At 41.1% G+C, this 19,370-nt stretch overlaps 2 protein-coding genes across 2 annotated transcripts; both read right to left on the bottom strand.

Annotated features, from left to right (window-relative positions):
- Positions 1 to 15,117: 15,117 nt before the first annotated feature.
- Positions 15,118 to 15,741, bottom strand: LOC138873136 (uncharacterized). Its single transcript, XM_070151574.1, has one exon. It carries the CDS (start codon positions 15,739 to 15,741, stop codon positions 15,118 to 15,120), a length of 624 nt encoding a protein of 207 aa, XP_070007675.1.
- A 693-nt stretch (positions 15,742 to 16,434) lies between these two features.
- On the bottom strand, positions 16,435 to 18,629 carry LOC138873135 (uncharacterized). Its single transcript, XM_070151573.1, has 6 exons — positions 18,456 to 18,629; positions 18,217 to 18,406; positions 17,962 to 18,120; positions 17,518 to 17,702; positions 17,169 to 17,287; positions 16,435 to 16,891 (listed from the first exon to the last, which is right to left on the bottom strand). Exons 1-6 carry the CDS (start codon positions 18,627 to 18,629, stop codon positions 16,435 to 16,437), a joined length of 1,284 nt encoding a protein of 427 aa, XP_070007674.1.
- Positions 18,630 to 19,370: the final 741 nt, after the last annotated feature.

Below are 19,370 nucleotides of genomic sequence, written 5' to 3'. Positions count from 1 at the left end.
GCAGAGAACATGGTTGGAGCTATTAAAGGACTATGATATTACCATATTATATCATCCGGGAAAGGCCAACGTGGTGGCCGATGCTTTGAGTAGGAAGTCAGCCACTATGGGCAGTGTCGCTTATATTCCGGTCGGTGAGAGACCGCTTGCTTGGGATGTTCAGGCCTTGGCCAATCAGTTTATGAGGTTGGATGTTTTTGAGCCCAGCATTGTGTTAGCCTACATCGTCGCTCGTTCTTCATTATTGGAGCGTATCCGAGATCGGCAGTATGATGATCCTAATTTGTGTGTCCTCAGAGATACGGTGCAACATAGAGGTGCCAAGCAGTTTACCTTAGGTGATGATGGAGTTTTGAGATTGCAGGGTCGAGTTTGTGTGCTTAATGTGGATGGACTCCGAGAGTTGATTTTAGAGGAGGCCCATAACTCCCGGTACTCTATTCATTCGGGCGCCGCAAAGATGTATCAGAATTTGCGGAAGCACTATTGGTGGATGAGAATGAAGAAGGATATCATTGCATATGTGGCTCGGTATTTGAATTATCAGTAGGTTAAGTATGCATCAGAGGCCTGATGGTTTGTTCCAGAAGATTGAGATTCCTGAGTGGAAGTAGGAGCGGATCACTATGGACTTCGTTGTTGGACTCCCACGGACTCAGAGGAAGTTCGATACAGTATGGGTTATTGTTGATAGGCTGACCAAGTCAGTGCATTTCATTCCTGTGGCGGTCTCTATTCTTCTGAGAGGTTAGTTGAGATCTATATCTGGGAGATTGTTCGTCTTCATGGTGTGCCCGTGTCTATCATTTCGGACCAAGATACGTAGTTTACCTCGCATTTCTAGAGAGCGGTTCAGCGAGAGTTAGGCACATGGGTTGAGTTGAGCATAACGTTTTATTCTCAGACAGACAGGCAGTCCGAGCGGACTATTCAGATTTGGAGGATATGCTCTGAGCTTGTGTCATTGACTTTGGAGGCTCATGGGATTGATTTTTGCCTTTAGCGAAGTTTGCCTACAACAACAACAACTACCAGTCGAGTATTCAGATGGCTCCTTATGAGGCTTTATATGGTAGGCGGTGTCGGTCTCCGGTTGGATGGTTTGAGCCGAGAGAGGCTCGGTTGTTAGGTACGGATCTGGTTTAGGATGCCTTGGACAAGGTCAGGATTATTCAGGATAGGCTTCGTACAACTCAGTCCAGGCAAAAGAGTTATGCTGACCACAAGGTTCATGATTTGGCATACATGGTCGGTGAGCGAGTATTGCTTCGAGTGTCGCCTATGAAGGGAGTGATAAGATTTGGGAAGAAGGGCAAGCTTAGCCCTAGGTTCATTAGCCCGTTTGAGATTCTTGATCGAGTGGGAGAGGTGGCTTAAAGACTTACGTTGCCATCGAGTTTGTCAGCCGTGCATCCAGTATTTCATGTGTCCATGCTTCGAAAATATCACAGCGATCCATCCCACGTGTTAGATTTCAGCATTGTCCAGTTGGACAAGGACTTGTCTTATTAGGAGGAGCCGGTAGCTATTCTAGACCGGCAAGTTTGTTAGTTGAGATCGAAGAGTTTTCCTTCTGTTCGTGTTCAGTGGAGAGGTCATCCTGTTGAGGCATCGACCTAGGAGTCCGAGTTTGATATGCGGAGCCGTTATCCCCATCTTTTTCCCGACTCAGGTACTTCCTTCTTATGTCCGTTCGAGGACGAATGGTTGTTTTAGAGGTGGAGAATATGATGACCCAAAAGGTCATCACCTATTTTTAAAATAAATTTTGCGTTTCGAGGCCTTAAAAACTCTTTTTGTCTTACCTCAATTTGCGTGCGCAGTCCAGGCGCGTAGCTAGAAAGCTAATATGTGAAAATCTGTGAAAAATGGTAAATTTTGATTATAAAATGAATTAAGTTGACTTCGGTCAACATCTTGGGTAAACGGACCTAGACTCATGATTTGACGGTCCCGGAGGGTCCGTAAGAAAATATGGGACTTGGGCGTATGCCCGGAATCGAATTCCAAGGTCCCAAGCCTGAGAAATGAATTTCTAAAGAAAATTATTTACTGAAATTATTTATGAGATTTGGAAATGAATTGTGATTAGAACTCGATGGTATCGGGCCCATATTTTGGTTCTGACGCCTGATACAGGTCTTATATGTGATTTAAGATAAGTCTGTGAAAATTTGGTAAGAAACGGACTTGAAACGATGTGAATCAGATCATTTTTTAGAAAATTGGAAATTTGAAGTTCTTAAGAAAATTTCATGATTTTGATGCTAAATTCCAAGTTGTTGATGTTATCTTAGTGATTTGAATGCACGATCAAGTCCGGATGATGTTTTTAGATTGGTGTGCATGTTTGGTTGGGAGCGCCAAGGGCTCGGGTGAGTTTTGGATAGGCCACAGAGTGAAATTTTAACTTAGGGAATTGTTGGTATGCTTCAGGCCTGCAGGCTTCGCATTTGCGAAGCTTGTCTCGCAAATGCGAGAAATGTATCGCAAATGCGAGAGGTGGCCTGGGTTGCATTCTTCGCAAATGCGAAGTGTCTGTCGCAAATGCGACATCTGCCTGGAATCCCTCTTAGTCACAAATGTGAGACCTTAGTCGCAAATGCGACTTCGCAAATGCGAAACTGCTTTTGCAAATGCGAACATAGCAGAGGTCGGGGTTCGCAATTCCCATACCAGCAACCTGCAATTTTTATACTTAGCCGAAAAAAATCAACCATTTTTCACATCTTTTCAAAACACAAACTCCCTAGGGCGATTTTTCAAGAACAACTCTTTTTCCAAATCGATTGTAAGTCAATTTTAACTCGTTTCCTTCAATCATTAGCATCTTTTAACATGATTTCAACTCAAAAATAATGATTTTCATGGGGGAAATTGTGTGTTTTGGGTAGAACCTAGGTTTTTCAAAAATTGGGGATTTGGACCTCGATTTGAGGTCCGATTTAAAAAAATATATATATTTTGGTTCGTGGGGGAATGGGTAATCGGGTTTTGGTTCGAACCTCGGGTTTTGACCATGTGGGCCCGGGGGCGATTTTTGACCTTTTGGGTAAAACTTGAGAAAAACTCATTTTCATGCATTAGGACTGATTCATTTAGCGTTTATTGATGTAATTAAGTAACTTATGGCTAGATTCGAGCGAATTGGTAGTGGAATCAAGGGGTAAAGCGATAGTTGAGACGTGAATTGTGTTCATGGAATCGAAGTAAGTGTTTGGTCTAACCTTAGCTTGAGGGATTAGGAGTTGTGTCCTATTTTCTACTTGTTTCTTGTTGAGTACGACGTATAGGCATGGTGATGTGTATCTATACGTTGGTGTTGAGCATGACCATGAGTCTTGAATTGAAATTTATTGTGTTCTTAGATTATACTACGGATGCTTAAGTTGATGATTCTCTGTATTGAGCAAGGATTATGGCTATTCTCGTGGAAATTACTTATGACTGAGTATTGGTGTTAGCTGAGGTAGTTAGGTATTGGAACAAGTTTGGTTATAGCTGTTTCTCCCTTGCCAGGACGTAGTTACTTATACTGTCGATTCCCTTGCCGGGATAGTGTAGTTCTTTATTGATCCCTTGTCGGGACTCTTGTTATGATTGTTGTTGATTGTATATGTGGATCGGGTTGCACACCATAACAATGATATATGTGGATCAGGTTGCACGCCGCAACAATATTATATGTGGATCGGGTTGCACGCCGCAACAATATTATATATGGATCGGGTTGCATGCCGAAATAATGATATATGTGGATCGGGTTGCACACCGCAACAATGATATATGCGAATCAGGTTACACTCCGCAACAGTGATAGATCATATGGATCGGGTTGCACGCCGCAACAGTGTTGTTATATATTGGGATCGGGTTGCACGCCGCAACAATTGTTGATACAAAGTGTTTATAGATTGGATACAAGTTTCTTATTGTTTTGCTGTGAATTCTAAGTTGTCCTTATGCCGTTACTCTTGATTTACTCTTGATATTGATATACCTCCCGCAACATGTACCCCCTCCCATCTTTACTTGTTTATTCCTATTTTATTTTCCGCTGTATATTATATAACTGTACAGGTTCATTTGGTAGTCTGGTCCTAGCCTCGTCACTACTTCGCCGAGGTTATGCTAGGAACTTGCCAGCACATGTGGTCGGTTGTGCTGATACTACACTCTGCACTATGTGCAGATCTTGGAGCAGCTCTTAGACCATAGCATTTGGGTGGCTACCTTCAGTCCGCGCGAAGATCCAAGGTAGACCTGCAGGCGTCCGCAGGCCCTGGCGTCTCCTCTATCCTTTATTTTCTGTTTCATTTCTTTGATTCGGAAATAATGTATCTTTATTTTCAGACTTTGTATTTAGTACTCTTAGATCGTCTATGGTACTGTGGCACCAGTTCTGCGTGATTAAGGCTTAAACTGTTGTATGATATTCATATTTCAGATATTTTACTACATTTCTTCTGCTTAATGAAATTTCCGCTGTTTTTCACATTATTGCTTTATAAATGCTAAAAGGGTATAAAAATGGATAAAGGTAATCTGTTCAATAATTGGCTTGCCTAGCTCACATTAGTAGGCACCATCACGACTCCCGAGGGTAGAAAATCCGGGTCGTGACACTCAATTTCGCCAATTCAAGCCTAAACCTTCCACGGATCTCCAAAATGCACTCCGATCACGCTCCTAAGTCCCAAATCACCTAATGGAGCTAACCAAATCATAAAAATTCCGATCCGAGATCATATACCAACAAGTCAAATTTTGGTCAAACCTTTCAAATTTCAAGCTTCAAACTGAGAACTGTTCTTCCAAATTTATTCTGATTACCGTGAAAACCAAAATCAATGATTTACATAAGTTATAATACATCACACGGGGCAAGTCATGCCCGAGAACTGGCGAGCGAAGTGCAAAAGCTCAAAATAATCGATCAGGTCGTTAAATCTTCCCCCACGTAAACATACGTTCGTTCTCGAACGTGCCCATAGTTGCTCCAAAAGCCAACCAATCGCTGAATAACCTTACCATGCATATACCCGGGGGTGATCCCACGTCACCCTATCTCATATAGGTCCGATAACACAATGTAACTGAAATTTCACAATCCAACCTAGCCCATAAATCTTAGAACCATATTTCCACTTCTGGAATCATCCACAAGATCAGAATCTTACCTCTATACATCTGAATAAGCTCGAACCAGCTGTAATAACCCCTACCTGCAACCGCAGGTGCAATTACATGACATACTACATAACTCAAACACTTGTAGCGATAACTTCTAATCACAGCAGCTGCACACAACCACCAAATACCGATAGAAAACCTCTTATCAACTAAAGTTTCATTCCAACACGTTCATATACTGCCACTGATAAATGCAACACGCAGTAAACCATAACCTTTACTCAGATCAACTATTCATGAAGCCACTTCTCCTTTAGCAGAGACCATAGCAAATTTCTGAGCTGAACCTCAATATTATCCTTCCAACATGCTGAAGTGGAATCCGTTTGTATTTATTAAAGATCCCAACGATCTCATCGAATCCCACACAACTACTCTGGTGACATGACACCTCAATACAAACTAAAGCCACAATTTGCGCAATCCGCGCACCAATAAGCAATAATCCGAACATACTCAAATCATGAAAATGACTCAAATGAAAGAGCTGTGCCGCAAGCTCACCAGTACCAACACACACAATGCTGAGAACCTATCACACATCATAGAAACAGAACACACGAATCTGACCCACAGGATCATACCTCCACATAGCTTCGCTCCAATGCGTGACCTCATCCAAACACTGGTCCACATGAAACACCTCAAGTCACTATGCTCAAAATCGACAACCATGCGCAGTATGATGTCTAAAACCAAAGCAATCATCATAACCACCGCGAAGCAATTGACATAACATACACAAACCTGAAAGGACACAACCGATGCGCTATCCGCCGAGCAATATCCAATGCTCTTACCATTCAACTTCCACTATAAAACCCCAATGGAACCGCACCATGAGTGCCTATAACCAACAAATCATAACGCCTCGCAACACAAAAAAGGTAACTCATAGATCTCCCCAGATTACTAATAAGCTCAATAATAATCGAATCAACACATCCCTCAACAATACAACTCGGAGCCAACCAGGCCGACTCAAGTTAGAACATACATCCACATTGTCTTGCCAACGAACCCCTTATCAAGGAAACCTTGAAGCTGCTCCTTCAACTCCTTTAACTCTGCCGGTGTCGTACGATACGGGGTCCAACACCAAATCAATGCCGAAATCAACAACCCTATTTGGTGGCATGCTCGGCAGCAAGAAACATATCCGGAAAAGTCCCTCATCATTAGAACTGAATCAATAGTAGGAGTCTCTACACTGACATCTATCACGAAGGCCAAGTAAGAAAGGTAACCCTTCCCAGCCACCTGCCGGGTCTTCAAAAATGACACCACCCTACTAGGAACATAATCCGTCGAACCTCGCCACTCAATCCATGGAATTCCCGGTATAGCCAACATTGCTGCCTTATCGCAATTGTCCAGAATAACACGGCACGAAGACAATCAGTCTATACCCAGTATTACATCAAAATCTAACATACTGAGCAGCAAAAGACCCACTCGGGTCTCCAAACCCCGATAGTCACTATACAGTGCCGATACACGTGACCCACAACCATAACATGACCTGAATATGGTAACTCCCAATCTCCAACTCCATATAGCACACACACCTCAATATCTGATCCCAATTCTGTCATCTGAATCTATAACACACCTCTAATACCCAATCTTTCCACGAGAGGTACTCTTATAATTCTTCTGTGCCACCAAGCAAACTCGAATATTAGTAGTCGATCCAACAAGAGAGTGCCGCAATACTACTAAAGTACCATCAACTCAATCACATTGCCTTGTTTCTCTTTTTTTTTTGAAACATATACCCTCGTCAAATCGCCCCAATTAGCAATACCTTTTCTTTAATCATCTGAAACTGCCCGTTCTGCCCCAGAACTTGTGACCTCCCTTTTAGAACTGAACCGTAACCTTACACACACAAATCTCAATCCTCCACAACATATCGCATATACCATACCAGCCTAGGATAACATGAGAACTTCATATCCCTTCCGAGCCACAAGAAACTATGTACTCAACCAACCAAGAACTTTCTATTGAGCCCATCTGGAAGGAAATCACTATACATCCCACGCTCCTCATGCCATTCGAAAATATACACCTCCAATCCGTGGTAGAAATCATCAAGAACTCTCTGAGTTCCCTTTTGCACAAAACCAAATCTGTCAGGACTAAATCCTTCTAACTCAACCAAGCTACGCAGGCCACTACAACCCAAGAGCATTGCTGCAAAATACTTGTAGAAACTCATTACCTCATAAGCACCCAAGGAACTAATCATATCCTTACCATACCGATCCGGCCTACTACCAAGCTATCCCATCTATCCAAGTTCCTTCTGATTTACCTTCAACTTGATACTTCTTCTTGCTATAACACCACAATTCCTCAACCCAAACTCACCACACGAGGCCCAAGCATAAAACCACATCGTCTAAGACTCATAAGACATTGATTACTCTCTTAAATATTCCCAAAAGCACCACATTCAAAATACTTCACTCTGAAGAGACTTCCTGCGAATCTAAATCCATTACCTTCACCTTCCTGATACTGATGTATAGAATCCCATAATTGATATAGAAATGCCACAAGTCTTGACACCCTCCAAATGCAAACCTCAGTTTCTGGCCAGAAGTACAACTTGAAAATCTCCAATTATTATATGTAAGATCTTGAACACATTAGAACCATCCTCGAAAGTCATCCACTCTACTCAAACATGCAATTAGCCTGAACAAATGGACCAAACAACTTGTGCCTCCTTAGTACTCCGATAGTGCAGAATGTAACCTCACCTTAATGCAACCAAGCAACTACTGCCCTATGCACTAAGCATCCTTTACCAATAACAACTCAAGTCATTTCGTGACTCTCATACACCAAAAAATCATAGCATAACTTGTATTAAAATTTCTTTTACTCAAGCCATCCCCAGCCTCAACCTCTGCAAGCCATAACTGATTCACCAGTACGCCTCAAACTGGAACCAACATAGCACATAGCCGTGCAATCACCTAATCAATAGCAGACTCCCCCACTTGGCTCAAAGCCATAGATCAAAACACATACAATAACTCATAACGCATATACTCTGATGCTGCCATAATACCATAGTGAGAATAAACTCAATCCTTCATAAGCTTGTGAAACACAAACCATCTGGTACTTTAAATCTTCTACAAATCTTGCATTCACTCTCGTAACAGTTAAACTCACTCTCTTAGGCGACCTAAATTTAAATTGCCACACATATATTTCACTTGTAAATGAGATCTTCTAACAAACAACATAAGGATCACACAACTTCAGAACACTCCGCAGGAGATAACCCACCTACTTTGCCTCAAACTAAAATTTCTGCATACCTTCCACCGTCAAAAACATTACGCAGTCATTTAATCTTCCTGAACCTGAACTCATAGCGCAACATGAAATTTACTTTACTCCCCAACTAGAAAACATGAAAGATTCTTCACACACCCAAAACTCGGGGCTATTCCTCAAATCAAGATGAAAATCAAGCACCTAATAGTTCTTCTATCTTCCAGCAGACCCTTCTCGTCGCTTCCAAATCATATGAATACACCTCGTAGTCACATCATACTCATCATACAACTATCTAGTCATCACCCCCCTAATAGAGACGCTATCGACAATACAAATCCAAAAGCACTTGCTCACATAATCAACGCCTCAGTGCTCCAGCTACAGGCAAAAACACAACCTCAAGTACTCCAGACTAGGGAATCATAAGCCATCGATGCACATCCGATACTGAGCACTCATGCGCGCATATGAACGCATGGAAGGAATTCAAAGAGTTACTTTTCAAGTTGAACCAAGGACGCACGATATGAATTCAAGAATGTGAAGTTTTCCTAAAGGTTCTGTAGCCTCCCTAGGATAAGTGCAGACGTCTCTGTACCGATCCGCGAGACTCTACTAAACCTGCTTATGACTCGTGAGACCTATGTAACCTAGGCTCTGATACCAACTTGTCACGACCCTAAACCCGAACCCGGTCATGATGGCGCCTCTCATGAAGACAAGGCCAGCCGATACTTTCCATTTTAGTTTTAAGCAATCAAACCATAAGAATTTAAGTCTAAAACATGATAAATAATCCAAAGTAAGCAATTAACAGTATAGTTGCGGAAGATAAACCCAACACAGCTCGATACCGGGGTGTCACTAGTCATGAGCATCTAAAAATACAGAATGAGACAAGAAAGTCTACAAAGTTCAATACAAATCCAAAACAAAGAGAAGTAAGATAAGGGAAGAAGCTCTAGGTTGCGAACGCCGGTAGCTACCTAGAGAATCTTCGGATCTGCCGGAGCTGGAAAGATCAACACTCGGTAGTGGGACCAGATGCGCCTGAATCTGCACACAGGGTGTAGGGAGTAAAGTGAGTACTCCAACTCAGTGAGTAATAATCATAAATAAAGACTGAAGGCATGAAATCACGTAAGGCGCATTATAGGCTATAATGAAGCGGTGAAATAGGTAAGAACATCGATTCAGTAAAGATGTGTAAAATCATATAAGTTTAGTTTAAACTTCAAGAAATGCCTATTCAACAATTAAATAGGTAAATGACAGACAAATAAGACAGATAAGCATATAAAGTACTGCCCCTCAAGCTACGATGTAAACAATACCAGCCCCTCGGGCTATCTCTCACATCACAATAGGTACCCACGCTCACTAGGGGTGTGCAGACTCCTAGAGGGGCCCCTTACGGTCCAAGCGCAATATCAAGCCATCTCTTGGCATCATCACTAGGATCTCGGCCTCATATCAACAAGCCACCTCGTGGCGTACATATCTCAGGCCCTCGAACTCATAATCATAATCAATGTTTCCTCACAACATAGGCCCTCGGCCTTACTCAATCAGAATCTCACAGCCACTCGGGCAACAGTAAAACATAGTGCTCAACCCAAAATATCATTTAAAAAAATCATTTAAGTGTTAAAGCAGAGTAAACATGGCTGAGTTATGAAAACAGTAGAATATAGCATGACTGAGTTCAAGTATAAAGTCCAAACAGTGAGGAAATATAAATAAAAATCCCCTAAGGATTCAAATAGTTGGCACGAAACCCAAATATGGCATTCAACCCAAAACATGACGATAACAAATAGTTTTCAATCAAATACGCGGTAAACAGTCATTCGAGATGGATTAAGTCACAATTCCCAATAGTGCACGACCCTACGCTCGTCATCTAGCGTGTGCGTCACCTCAATATGGCACTACGATGTGCAATCCGGGGTTTCATACCCTCTGAATATTATTTACAATCATTACTCACCTCGATCCGATCCAAACTCTAGCCCGTGATGCCTTTGCCCTCACGAATCGACTCCAAATGCTCCAAATCTAGCCACAATCAGAACATAACCATTAAAATATGTTAAGGGAACAAAGCCCACTCGAAAATATCCCATTGACATCAAAAATCCCCAAATTGCTCAAACCGGGCCCTCGAGCCCACGTCTCGGAATCCGATAAAATTACATCAATATAATCCTCATCCTCCCACGACTCTATACATATCATGGACATCAAAATCGGACCTCAAATGGCCCCTCAAATCCCCACTCAAAGGTCTCTTAATCTCAAGCCTTAATTCCTCAATTTTCTTCCTTAATTTCCACTAATACCATGATTAAACAGTGTAAAGATGATCATAAACATGAGTAATGAAGCTCAGGGAACTTCCCCAACTGATTCTCTTCGTTCAGCTTGTATGTTGTTATCTCCTTTGGGATACCTGGCATGTCTGCATGGGACGGGTCCGCATTACTTTTTAAGAATTAACGGAATTTACCTGGTTCTTGGAGCTTGTGGCCGATGAAAGCTTTCTTGCTTTGGTTGTTATCATCGAGTTGGACGGGGTCGAGATTCTCTACGGTTGACCATATGGCTCATATGATTTAGGGGTCCCTGATAATGTCCTTCTCTCTAACACCACCTGACCCCAACCTTGTTAATTGCTATGCGACCTCGGCTTTGCCTTACAATATTTGGGTGTATGTGCAGTCTTGGGCAATGCGGTAGCATTCTTGGATGCTGAATACCCCCCCAAAGGTGGGAAATTTGATGACTTGATATAAGCCAGAGGGGACGGCTTTCATGGAATGTATCCAATGTCAACCTATGATGGCGTTGTATGCCGTATCCTGGTCCATGATGTGGAACGTAGTCTCCAAAGTGATGCCACCAGCCAGGACGGGCAGCATGATTTCTCTAGATGTCCACTCAACTGCATTGTTAAAACTTGTCAGTATGATGCAGCGTGACACTATCATATCCTAGAGCTTCAATTGTGCGAGAACTCGAGGGTGGATGATGCACGCGTCGCTCCCATCATCGACCATAATACGTTTTACATCTGTATCAAAGATGCATAAAGTAATGACAAGGGCATCATAGTGAGGAAAAACCAAACCTTGGGTATTCGACTTATTGAAGATGATACTTTCTTTGAGTTCGTCGTACTGTTCATGAGTGATCGACCGTTTGAGTTTGTGGATGGTGGTGAACTTCACGCTGTTGATTGATGCGTCGTTGCCCCCTCTGATGATCATTTGAATGGTTCGAGCAGGGGAAGGTGGTTTGGGTGGTCCCTGATGCTGTTCACATCTATGGGCGAAGTTGGCTCTCCCTCGATCACTCATCAGCTCTTTCAAGTGCCCTTGGTGAAGCATGTTCACGACCTCTTGTCTTAGGGCGATACAATCTTCAGTTTTGTGACCCCGCTTTTGGTGGAATTCGCAGAGGACATTTAACTTTCTGGTACTCAGGTCGGATCTCATCTTTTACGAACATTTCACTTTTGGGCCGAGCTTCTCCAGTACGTAGACTATTTCTGAGAGGGAAACACAGAAATTGTGAGTAGATAATAATGGGGGCTACCTCTCTCACTTTGGTGAGTTCCTGTTCGTGGCCTAGATGGGCCTTCGTCGTGGAGAAGAGGTGGCATGATGGTGCCTCTAACATGAGGCTCATGTCTTTCCCGATTAGGTCGAGGTCCTGATAGATCTCTCATATTGTTGTTTCTTCGGCCCTTTCTGGACTCAGCTTGTACCGAAGTTAGCCGTTGGGTCGGCCCATTTAGATTATCTTCGTCGGCTCGAACTTCGACACAATAAGCATTGTGTATTTAGTCCCAAGTGGTTGGGGGATATTTCATGAGGTGGCTCAGTAGCTTTCTGGTCCCCCTCGAACCACTTCTGTTCAGTCCGTTTTGGAAGGCTGCCACGGCCATTCCTTCCAATATGTTTGGTAAGGTCATCCTTACTCGGTTAAATTGAGCAAGGAAGTCCCTTAGTCTCTTTCCCAGTGATTGTTTGATGGCAAATATATCATTTACTCTTGCCTCCGCTTTTTTTGCTCCGGCATGGGCTATACGAACTTGTCGGCCATCTCCTCGAATGCTTCAATCAAACGTGCGGGCAGCTGTGAATACCAAGTCAATGCTCCCCCGGTGAGAGTTTCGCCGAACTTCTTCAGTAAGATGGATGATACTTTCTCTTTGGCGAGGTCGTTGCCATTTACTATGGTGACGTAATGAGTCACATGGTCTTCAGTGTCCATTGTGTTGTCATATATTTTCAGGCACGGTGGCATTTTGAAGGTTTTGGGTATTGCATGTAGTGATGCTTCGTCGTTGTACAATTGCTCAACAAAACAACCGGCATCCCTTTTTGGTAGGAGTTTTGGGGCGTCCGATATTTTGTTTATCCTTTCTTGATGCTCTTCCACTTGGTCGCGAAACATTTTGTTCACGTTCTCCATTTCCTCCATTTTCCTCAGAATGGATGTGAGAGTGTCATTACTTGCATCACTAACATTGTGAGTTATACCTGTTACAAGGGGACATGTTGCTCATCTGTCGCTGATGTAACACAAACTCTTGCATCTTCTCTGTTCGGCCTTTGACCAGGCTTGTCATGAATGCTGGTAAGCGTGTTTGTCAACCACGCCTCAAGCAACTTTTTCACTGCCGGTGATGCTTCTTCTGCAGTGGATGTAGAGGCCCCTTTACCGTGTGAGGTTGTGATGCTGCCATGAGGAGGGGGCGATCTGTTTCGCCTAGGAGAGGTATTCGGTGTTACATCTTCATTCTCCGTTTCATCAACTTCGTTGATGGTGTGAAGGAGATTGGTGGTGAGGTCGGCTATTGCTTTCCTTTTTTCATCTCTGTTGCCTACCATGTTAGATTTGTGCACATAAGGAAGTGTAGGGTTTTTGCATTTTTTTAGATCTAGAAGGAACTAAAACTCCAATAGAAAATCCCCACAGACGGCACCAAATTGTTTGACCAAAAAGTATAAACTTTTTGTTAAACTAATTAAATGAAAAGATTAGGGGCTAATCCTAGTTAAAGATAATAACTTTAGATCTAAAATGGGTTTAAGTGGGTGATGTGGGACCATGTTAAAACGGGTTTAATGCAATATTTATTAAATGTTACGGTAATGAATGAGATGAGAATAATGATACGCAATAAATACAATAAATGACACTAAATGTAAATAGAGGAAATGATTCACCCAATATTGAAGGAGATGGATGATTCCTCTCTCTGACAATGATGTAAGACAAATGAATATGAGAATATAGGAGGCTTTTCTCGGATCTGATACGAGAAATGTGGAATAAACAGCAAATCGAATCTCTTTGGAAAGACAATGTTTGTATTTTACTAGAGAGTCAACTTTTCAAGAGAGTTCTTACCATATAGAATATTACATTCCTTTTACCTTATCTCTCCTACTATTTATATGGGATATTTCCAAAGAACCCTAAAAGGTACAACAAGAGGAATATTCAAAAGAATATTTCCTTTTGAAAATTCCAAAACTATACTATCCGTTACATCTCTGCATGCTACTCGACCTCGGCCCCAAAAGCCGCTCAGTGGCCTGTTCTGTTGATCACTGATCGACCTCGGCCAAACTGCCCATGATAGTTACAAATCTCACAATAATCACATCCTCGTGCTAAATTTTCTCGGTCGAATTTTGACCCATACAATTTGTTCGTTACAATCGGTCCACAGTGTCCACGTGTTCACTTTTTCTACTAGTATGTCCACTTACCCAACAATGAGTATCACATAAACTACAATGATTTATATGTCCTTCACACAAAGCAAAATTTGTCGATACCAATTAGATAAAGGTTGAATAATTTAGACATTTTCGAACCCTAGTTTTCGAGTTTTTAATTTCCCACAACTTGACGGAGAAAAATAAAATAACCAAAAAAGTAGAAAAGAAGAAGGGGATAAACTTTCTACAATTACAACTTCTTAATTGTTTGGAATGAAATAAATCAAAAGTAAATATTAGACTCTTATAGACCTTCTTGTGAGAAAATTTATTAAGGATTTTTTTCCAACTAAGATATACTACATGGTTAAATCCGAGAGCTAGTTCATTAAAACAAACTAGAAGATTTGGGTAATACGTCATTTGGCTACATCAATAGTGAAAAAGATATTTAATTTGGTCTGAATATAAAGCAAGAGATTAATATCATAATGAACTTTATTCTTTAGGTTACTAATTGTGTAAATTCAAAATTTAATTCGAAATCTTTCTGATGCAACAAAGAAGAATTAAGATGAAAAGAACTAATTCAGGAGTTGCAGCTCGAGGAAGATGAGGCTAAATCAGGGACTGATCCGAGATATTTAGCTAACTCGTAAGAGAGAGAGTATAGAGAGAAGAGAGATGTTATTATATCTGAATGAATATGTACAATACAATTATTGTGATACTTATACTTTAGCTGAATGAAGGAATCTATACTGCTAACTACCACTCACTTTCGCTAAATTCTTATAACAAACTGTAACTAACTTCTACCAGTACTAACTCTACTAACTCAGCTTCTTCTCAAGGCTGAATTCTGCAATTGCATCAATACTCCCTAATCAAGAACACCCTTGCCCTCAAGGGTGAAGGAAAGAAATCTATGTTGTAAGTCAGTGAGGTACTCCCAAGTAGCTTGAGCAACATCAACACCTGACCATTTAAGCAAGACTTGACATGCATCCTTGTTTCCTTTCTTGACCAACCTCCTGCTCAAGATGCCTTCAGGATCAGGACAGTAAGGACTGGATAAATGCAATACGCGTGGATGAGAAATGGTAGCAGGAACTTCATGGCATTTCTTAAGTTGAGACAAGTGGAATGTTGGGTGAATCAAAACATATGCAGGTAGTAGTAACCAATAAGCAACAACTCCAACCTTCACAGTAATAGGATAAGGACCAAAATACTTTGCTGCAAGCTTATTGAATGGCCTGGAAGCAATTGAGATTTGTCTATAGGGTTGTAATTTCAGATAAACCCAATCTCCTACCACAAAGCTCCTATCAGACCTATGCTTGTTAGCCATGTCTTTCATCCTCTGCTGAGCTCTGGCCAGATGGAATTTCAACAGCTGTATTACGGCTTCTCTAGCAGCTATTGATCGATCAACCATATCAGTAACAACTTCACCAACCAAATAGGGAAGATGTATTGGAGGTTTCTGACTACAAAACTTCATAAGGAGTGCATTTGATTGTAGTATGATATGTAGTGTTATACCACCATTCAGCTAGTGGTAAATGAGCTGACCAATTGCGAGGACTGTCAGAGCAAAAACACCTAAGATAAGTCTCCAAGGTTCTATTTAAAACCTCTGCTTGACCGTCAGTCTAAGGGTGATAAGCAGTGGATCTTTGTAACTGGACACCCTGTAGAGCAAAAAATTCTTGCCAAAATGAACTAAGGAATATAGGGTCCTTATCACTTGTCATTGTAACAGGCATGCCATGAAGCTTGTAAACATTATCTAGGAATCATTGGCCACTGACTGAGCAGTATAAGGATGCTGCAAACTCATAAAATGCCCATACTTGCTCAACCTCTCTACGACAACAAGAATCACCTCTTTGCCATTAGACTTAGGAAGACCTTCTATAAAATCAAGGCAAATATCAGTCCAAACACCTTTAGGGATTGGAAGAGGTTGCAGCAATCCAGGATAAGCCGATGCATCATACTTATGCCTTTGACAAATGTCACATTTGTTAATAAATTCTCTAGTATCCTGGGAAAGAGTTTTCCAGAAAAATAGAGACTTTAACTTCTTGATTGTTGCATCCATGCCTGAATGACTTCCCTGGAGAGTAGAGTGCCACAACGTAATAATAGATTGCCTGAGTTGATGGTCTGCACCTACAACCAATCTGCCTTTTCACCTCAACTGAGAATTAATCCAAGTATAAGATCTGAAAGATTGAACTTGTAATTTTGTAATTAGCTCCTGTAATGCACCATCTGAAGACCAAGTTTCTTTAATCTGAGCATATAAGGGATCATTAGGGGACAACAATGAAATAGCTAGAAGTTCAGCTTCCTTATTTCTAGACAAAGCATCAACGACCTTATTCTCATTTCCCTTCTTACACTCAATAGAAAAGTCAAAAGCCATGAGCTTAGAGATTCCAGCTACTTGGAACTCTGTATGTATGTTTTGCTCCAACAGGTATTTCAATGCCTTCTGGTCAGTTTTGACAATAAAGTACCTTCCTAGGAGATAGTGTGACCACTTCGTGACAGCAAAGATGAGAGCTAATAGCTCCCTATCATAAACACACATAGATTGATGTTTAGGAGCCAGTGACTTACTAATATAGGCAATTGGATGTCTCCTGTTGCATCAAGATAGCACCAATGCCTATTTCACTTGCATCAGTCTCAATAATGAAAGGCTTCGTATAATTGGGCATGGCTAGAACAGGTGCAGTCACCAGGGCATTCTTCAGTTTTTCAAAAGTTGTTGTAGCTTCAGCTGTCCAATTGAAGTTGTCTTTTCTGAGCAGTTCGTTTAGAGGTTTACAAATTGCACCAAAACCTCGGATGAATCTCCTGTAATAACCTGCTAATCCTAAAAATCCTCTCAGCTATTTTACAGTAGTGGGAACATACCATTGTTTAACAGCTAAAATCTTTTTAGGGTCTGTAGCCACTCCTTTTGCACTAATAAAATGCCCTAAGTATTCCACTTCATGTACCCCAAAAGCACATTTGGATGGCTTAGCATACAGCTGATGTCATGCCATTAACTCAAACACAACCTTTAGATGCATAATATGATCAGACATATTTTTATTGTAAATTAATATGTCATCGAAGAAGACTAAGACTGACTTCCTGAGAAGGGGTTTAAAGACAGAATTCATAAGACTTTGGAAGGATTATGGAGCATTAGTTAAGCCAAATGGCATAGCTAAGAATTCATAGTGTCCTTCATGAGTTTGAAAGAAGTCTTATGGACATCATCAACAGCCATCCTTAATTGGTGATAACCAGCTCTAAGATCAATTTTAGAAAAAACCACAACACCCCCCAATTCATCTAATAAATCTTCAATAATTGGTATAGGGAATTTATCCTTAACAGTCAGCTGATTTAGATCTCTGTAATCAACACAAAGCCTCCAGCTACCATCTTTTTTCCCCACTAAAACAACAGGAGAAGCATAAGGACTGATACTATGTTGTATCACTCCCTAATCCAACAGTTCCTGCACAAGCTTCTCGATGACATCCTTCTTTATTCCAGAATATCTATTAAGGCCTCTTACTAACATGTATTGCTTTATCTATGAGAGGAATTCTATGATCGAAGGAACCTCTATGGGGAGGCAATACAGTAGGAATTTCAAAAATGCTAGTATATTGCTCCAATAAGGTAGACAAAATAAGAGATATCTCATTACCTTGAGAAACTTGTATGCTATTACAATGAATACCCTCTATCGCATTTGTGATTAAAGACATCATAAAAAATTGAGCATCGTCCACAGGCTTTTTATTCAGAGTGCTGGTTTTAGTTAATTTCAGCTTGCTGCTAGCCCCTCTCAGCACATGTTTCTTTCCTTGATAGACAAATTCAATTGCTCAATTTTTGAAATCAAATAAGATTCTACCAAGAGTACTCAACCATTGTACTCCCAATACTATATCAACATTACCCAAGGGCAGGAGTAAAAAGTCTGAAGAGAATGTAGTGCCCCATAGCAGCCATTGCAAGTTCCTACATACTGACGCAGTTTGCACTCGTCTTCCATCAGCTACACTTATGGATTGTTCAGCTATGGGACTAGGCTTGCACCCTAATTTCCTGGCCACCTCTTCATCAATAAAATTGTGGGTGCTTGCTTCCTATATCAATCAACACTTGTAAAGGTCTCTTTTCATGATAACCAGTGACCCTTGTGGTCTGATAACCTGTTACTCCAGTAAATGCCTGCAGAGAGATTGTCATTAGTTCATCCGATTCTATATTAATTTCTAAACCTTGCTCCAATTCATCTTCACCAATAACTCCATATTCATCATTCACATCTACCATTATATCTGTTTTCTTGCCTTGCAAATATGCCATGGTTCATATTTTTTGTCGCAAAAGAAACACAGCCCCTTGGCCCATTTTTCATCCATTTCTGCAGCAGTTAGCCTTCTACCAGGCAATTTGTTAAGTTTACTAGAATTTGGTTCAAAAGGTTTCTTAAATGTAGGATTTGATATGGGAGGTTTTTGGTAATTATGATGTTTAAAGTAGGAAGGGGTAGGTAATATAGAGTTCTGTGGTTTGAAGTAAGGTTTAACTCCCCAAGACTGAGCTTGTGCTTCGAAAACACCCTCTTGTAATCTAGCAATCCTATAGGCTTGCATCAAGCCCTTGGCGACTGAATCTTAACAGCTTTATTCAACTCTGGTTTCAAACCCCCCAAGAAACAACTAATAGTATTCTGATTTGATATATTGACCTCAGTCAAAAGTCTATCAAACTCAGCTTCATACTCCTTTACACCTCTAATTTGCCTTAAATTCTTAATTGCCTCCATAGGGTCTTCAAAATCTTCTCCAAATCTTTCATTCAAAGCTAACACGTATTCAGTCCAAGTAGGGAACACACTTGTATTCCGTGACCTCATATAAGATCTATGCCAAGCAATGGCTTCCCTATCAAAATGAATTGAAGCCACTTTCACTCTCTCATCAAAAGAGATTTCTTCCATAGAAAAACCTGATCCACCTTATACAACTAAGACCTCAAATCATACCCAGAAAATCAAGGAAAATCTAATCTGGAAAATCGGGTAAAGAAATTACCAATTGGAGT

Source organism: Nicotiana sylvestris, chromosome 7 (assembly GCF_000393655.2).
Source record: "Nicotiana sylvestris chromosome 7, ASM39365v2, whole genome shotgun sequence".
NCBI classification, from domain to species: Eukaryota; Viridiplantae; Streptophyta; class Magnoliopsida; order Solanales; family Solanaceae; genus Nicotiana; species Nicotiana sylvestris.
The sequence above is the reverse complement of the archived record's forward strand: the minus strand, read 5'-3'. Positions and strand labels throughout refer to the sequence as shown.

Excerpts from the sequence above, each read along its gene's own strand:
- LOC138873136 (XM_070151574.1), bottom strand. The coding sequence starts at position 15,741 with ATGAAGTTTTGTAGTCAGAAACCTCCAATACATCTTCCCTATTTGGTT.
- LOC138873135 (XM_070151573.1), bottom strand. The coding sequence starts at position 18,629 with ATGGCATATTTGCAAGGCAAGAAAACAGATATAATGGTAGATGTGAAT. Across the intron at positions 17,703-17,961 it reads TAGCATACAAGTTTCTCAAG|TGGGGAAAAAAGATGGTAGC; the intron begins GTAATGAGATAT and ends CTGTTGTTTTAG. Across the intron at positions 17,288-17,517 it reads TAAGGATGGCTGTTGATGAT|CTGTATGCTAAGCCATCCAA; the intron begins GTCCATAAGACT and ends GCATGACATCAG.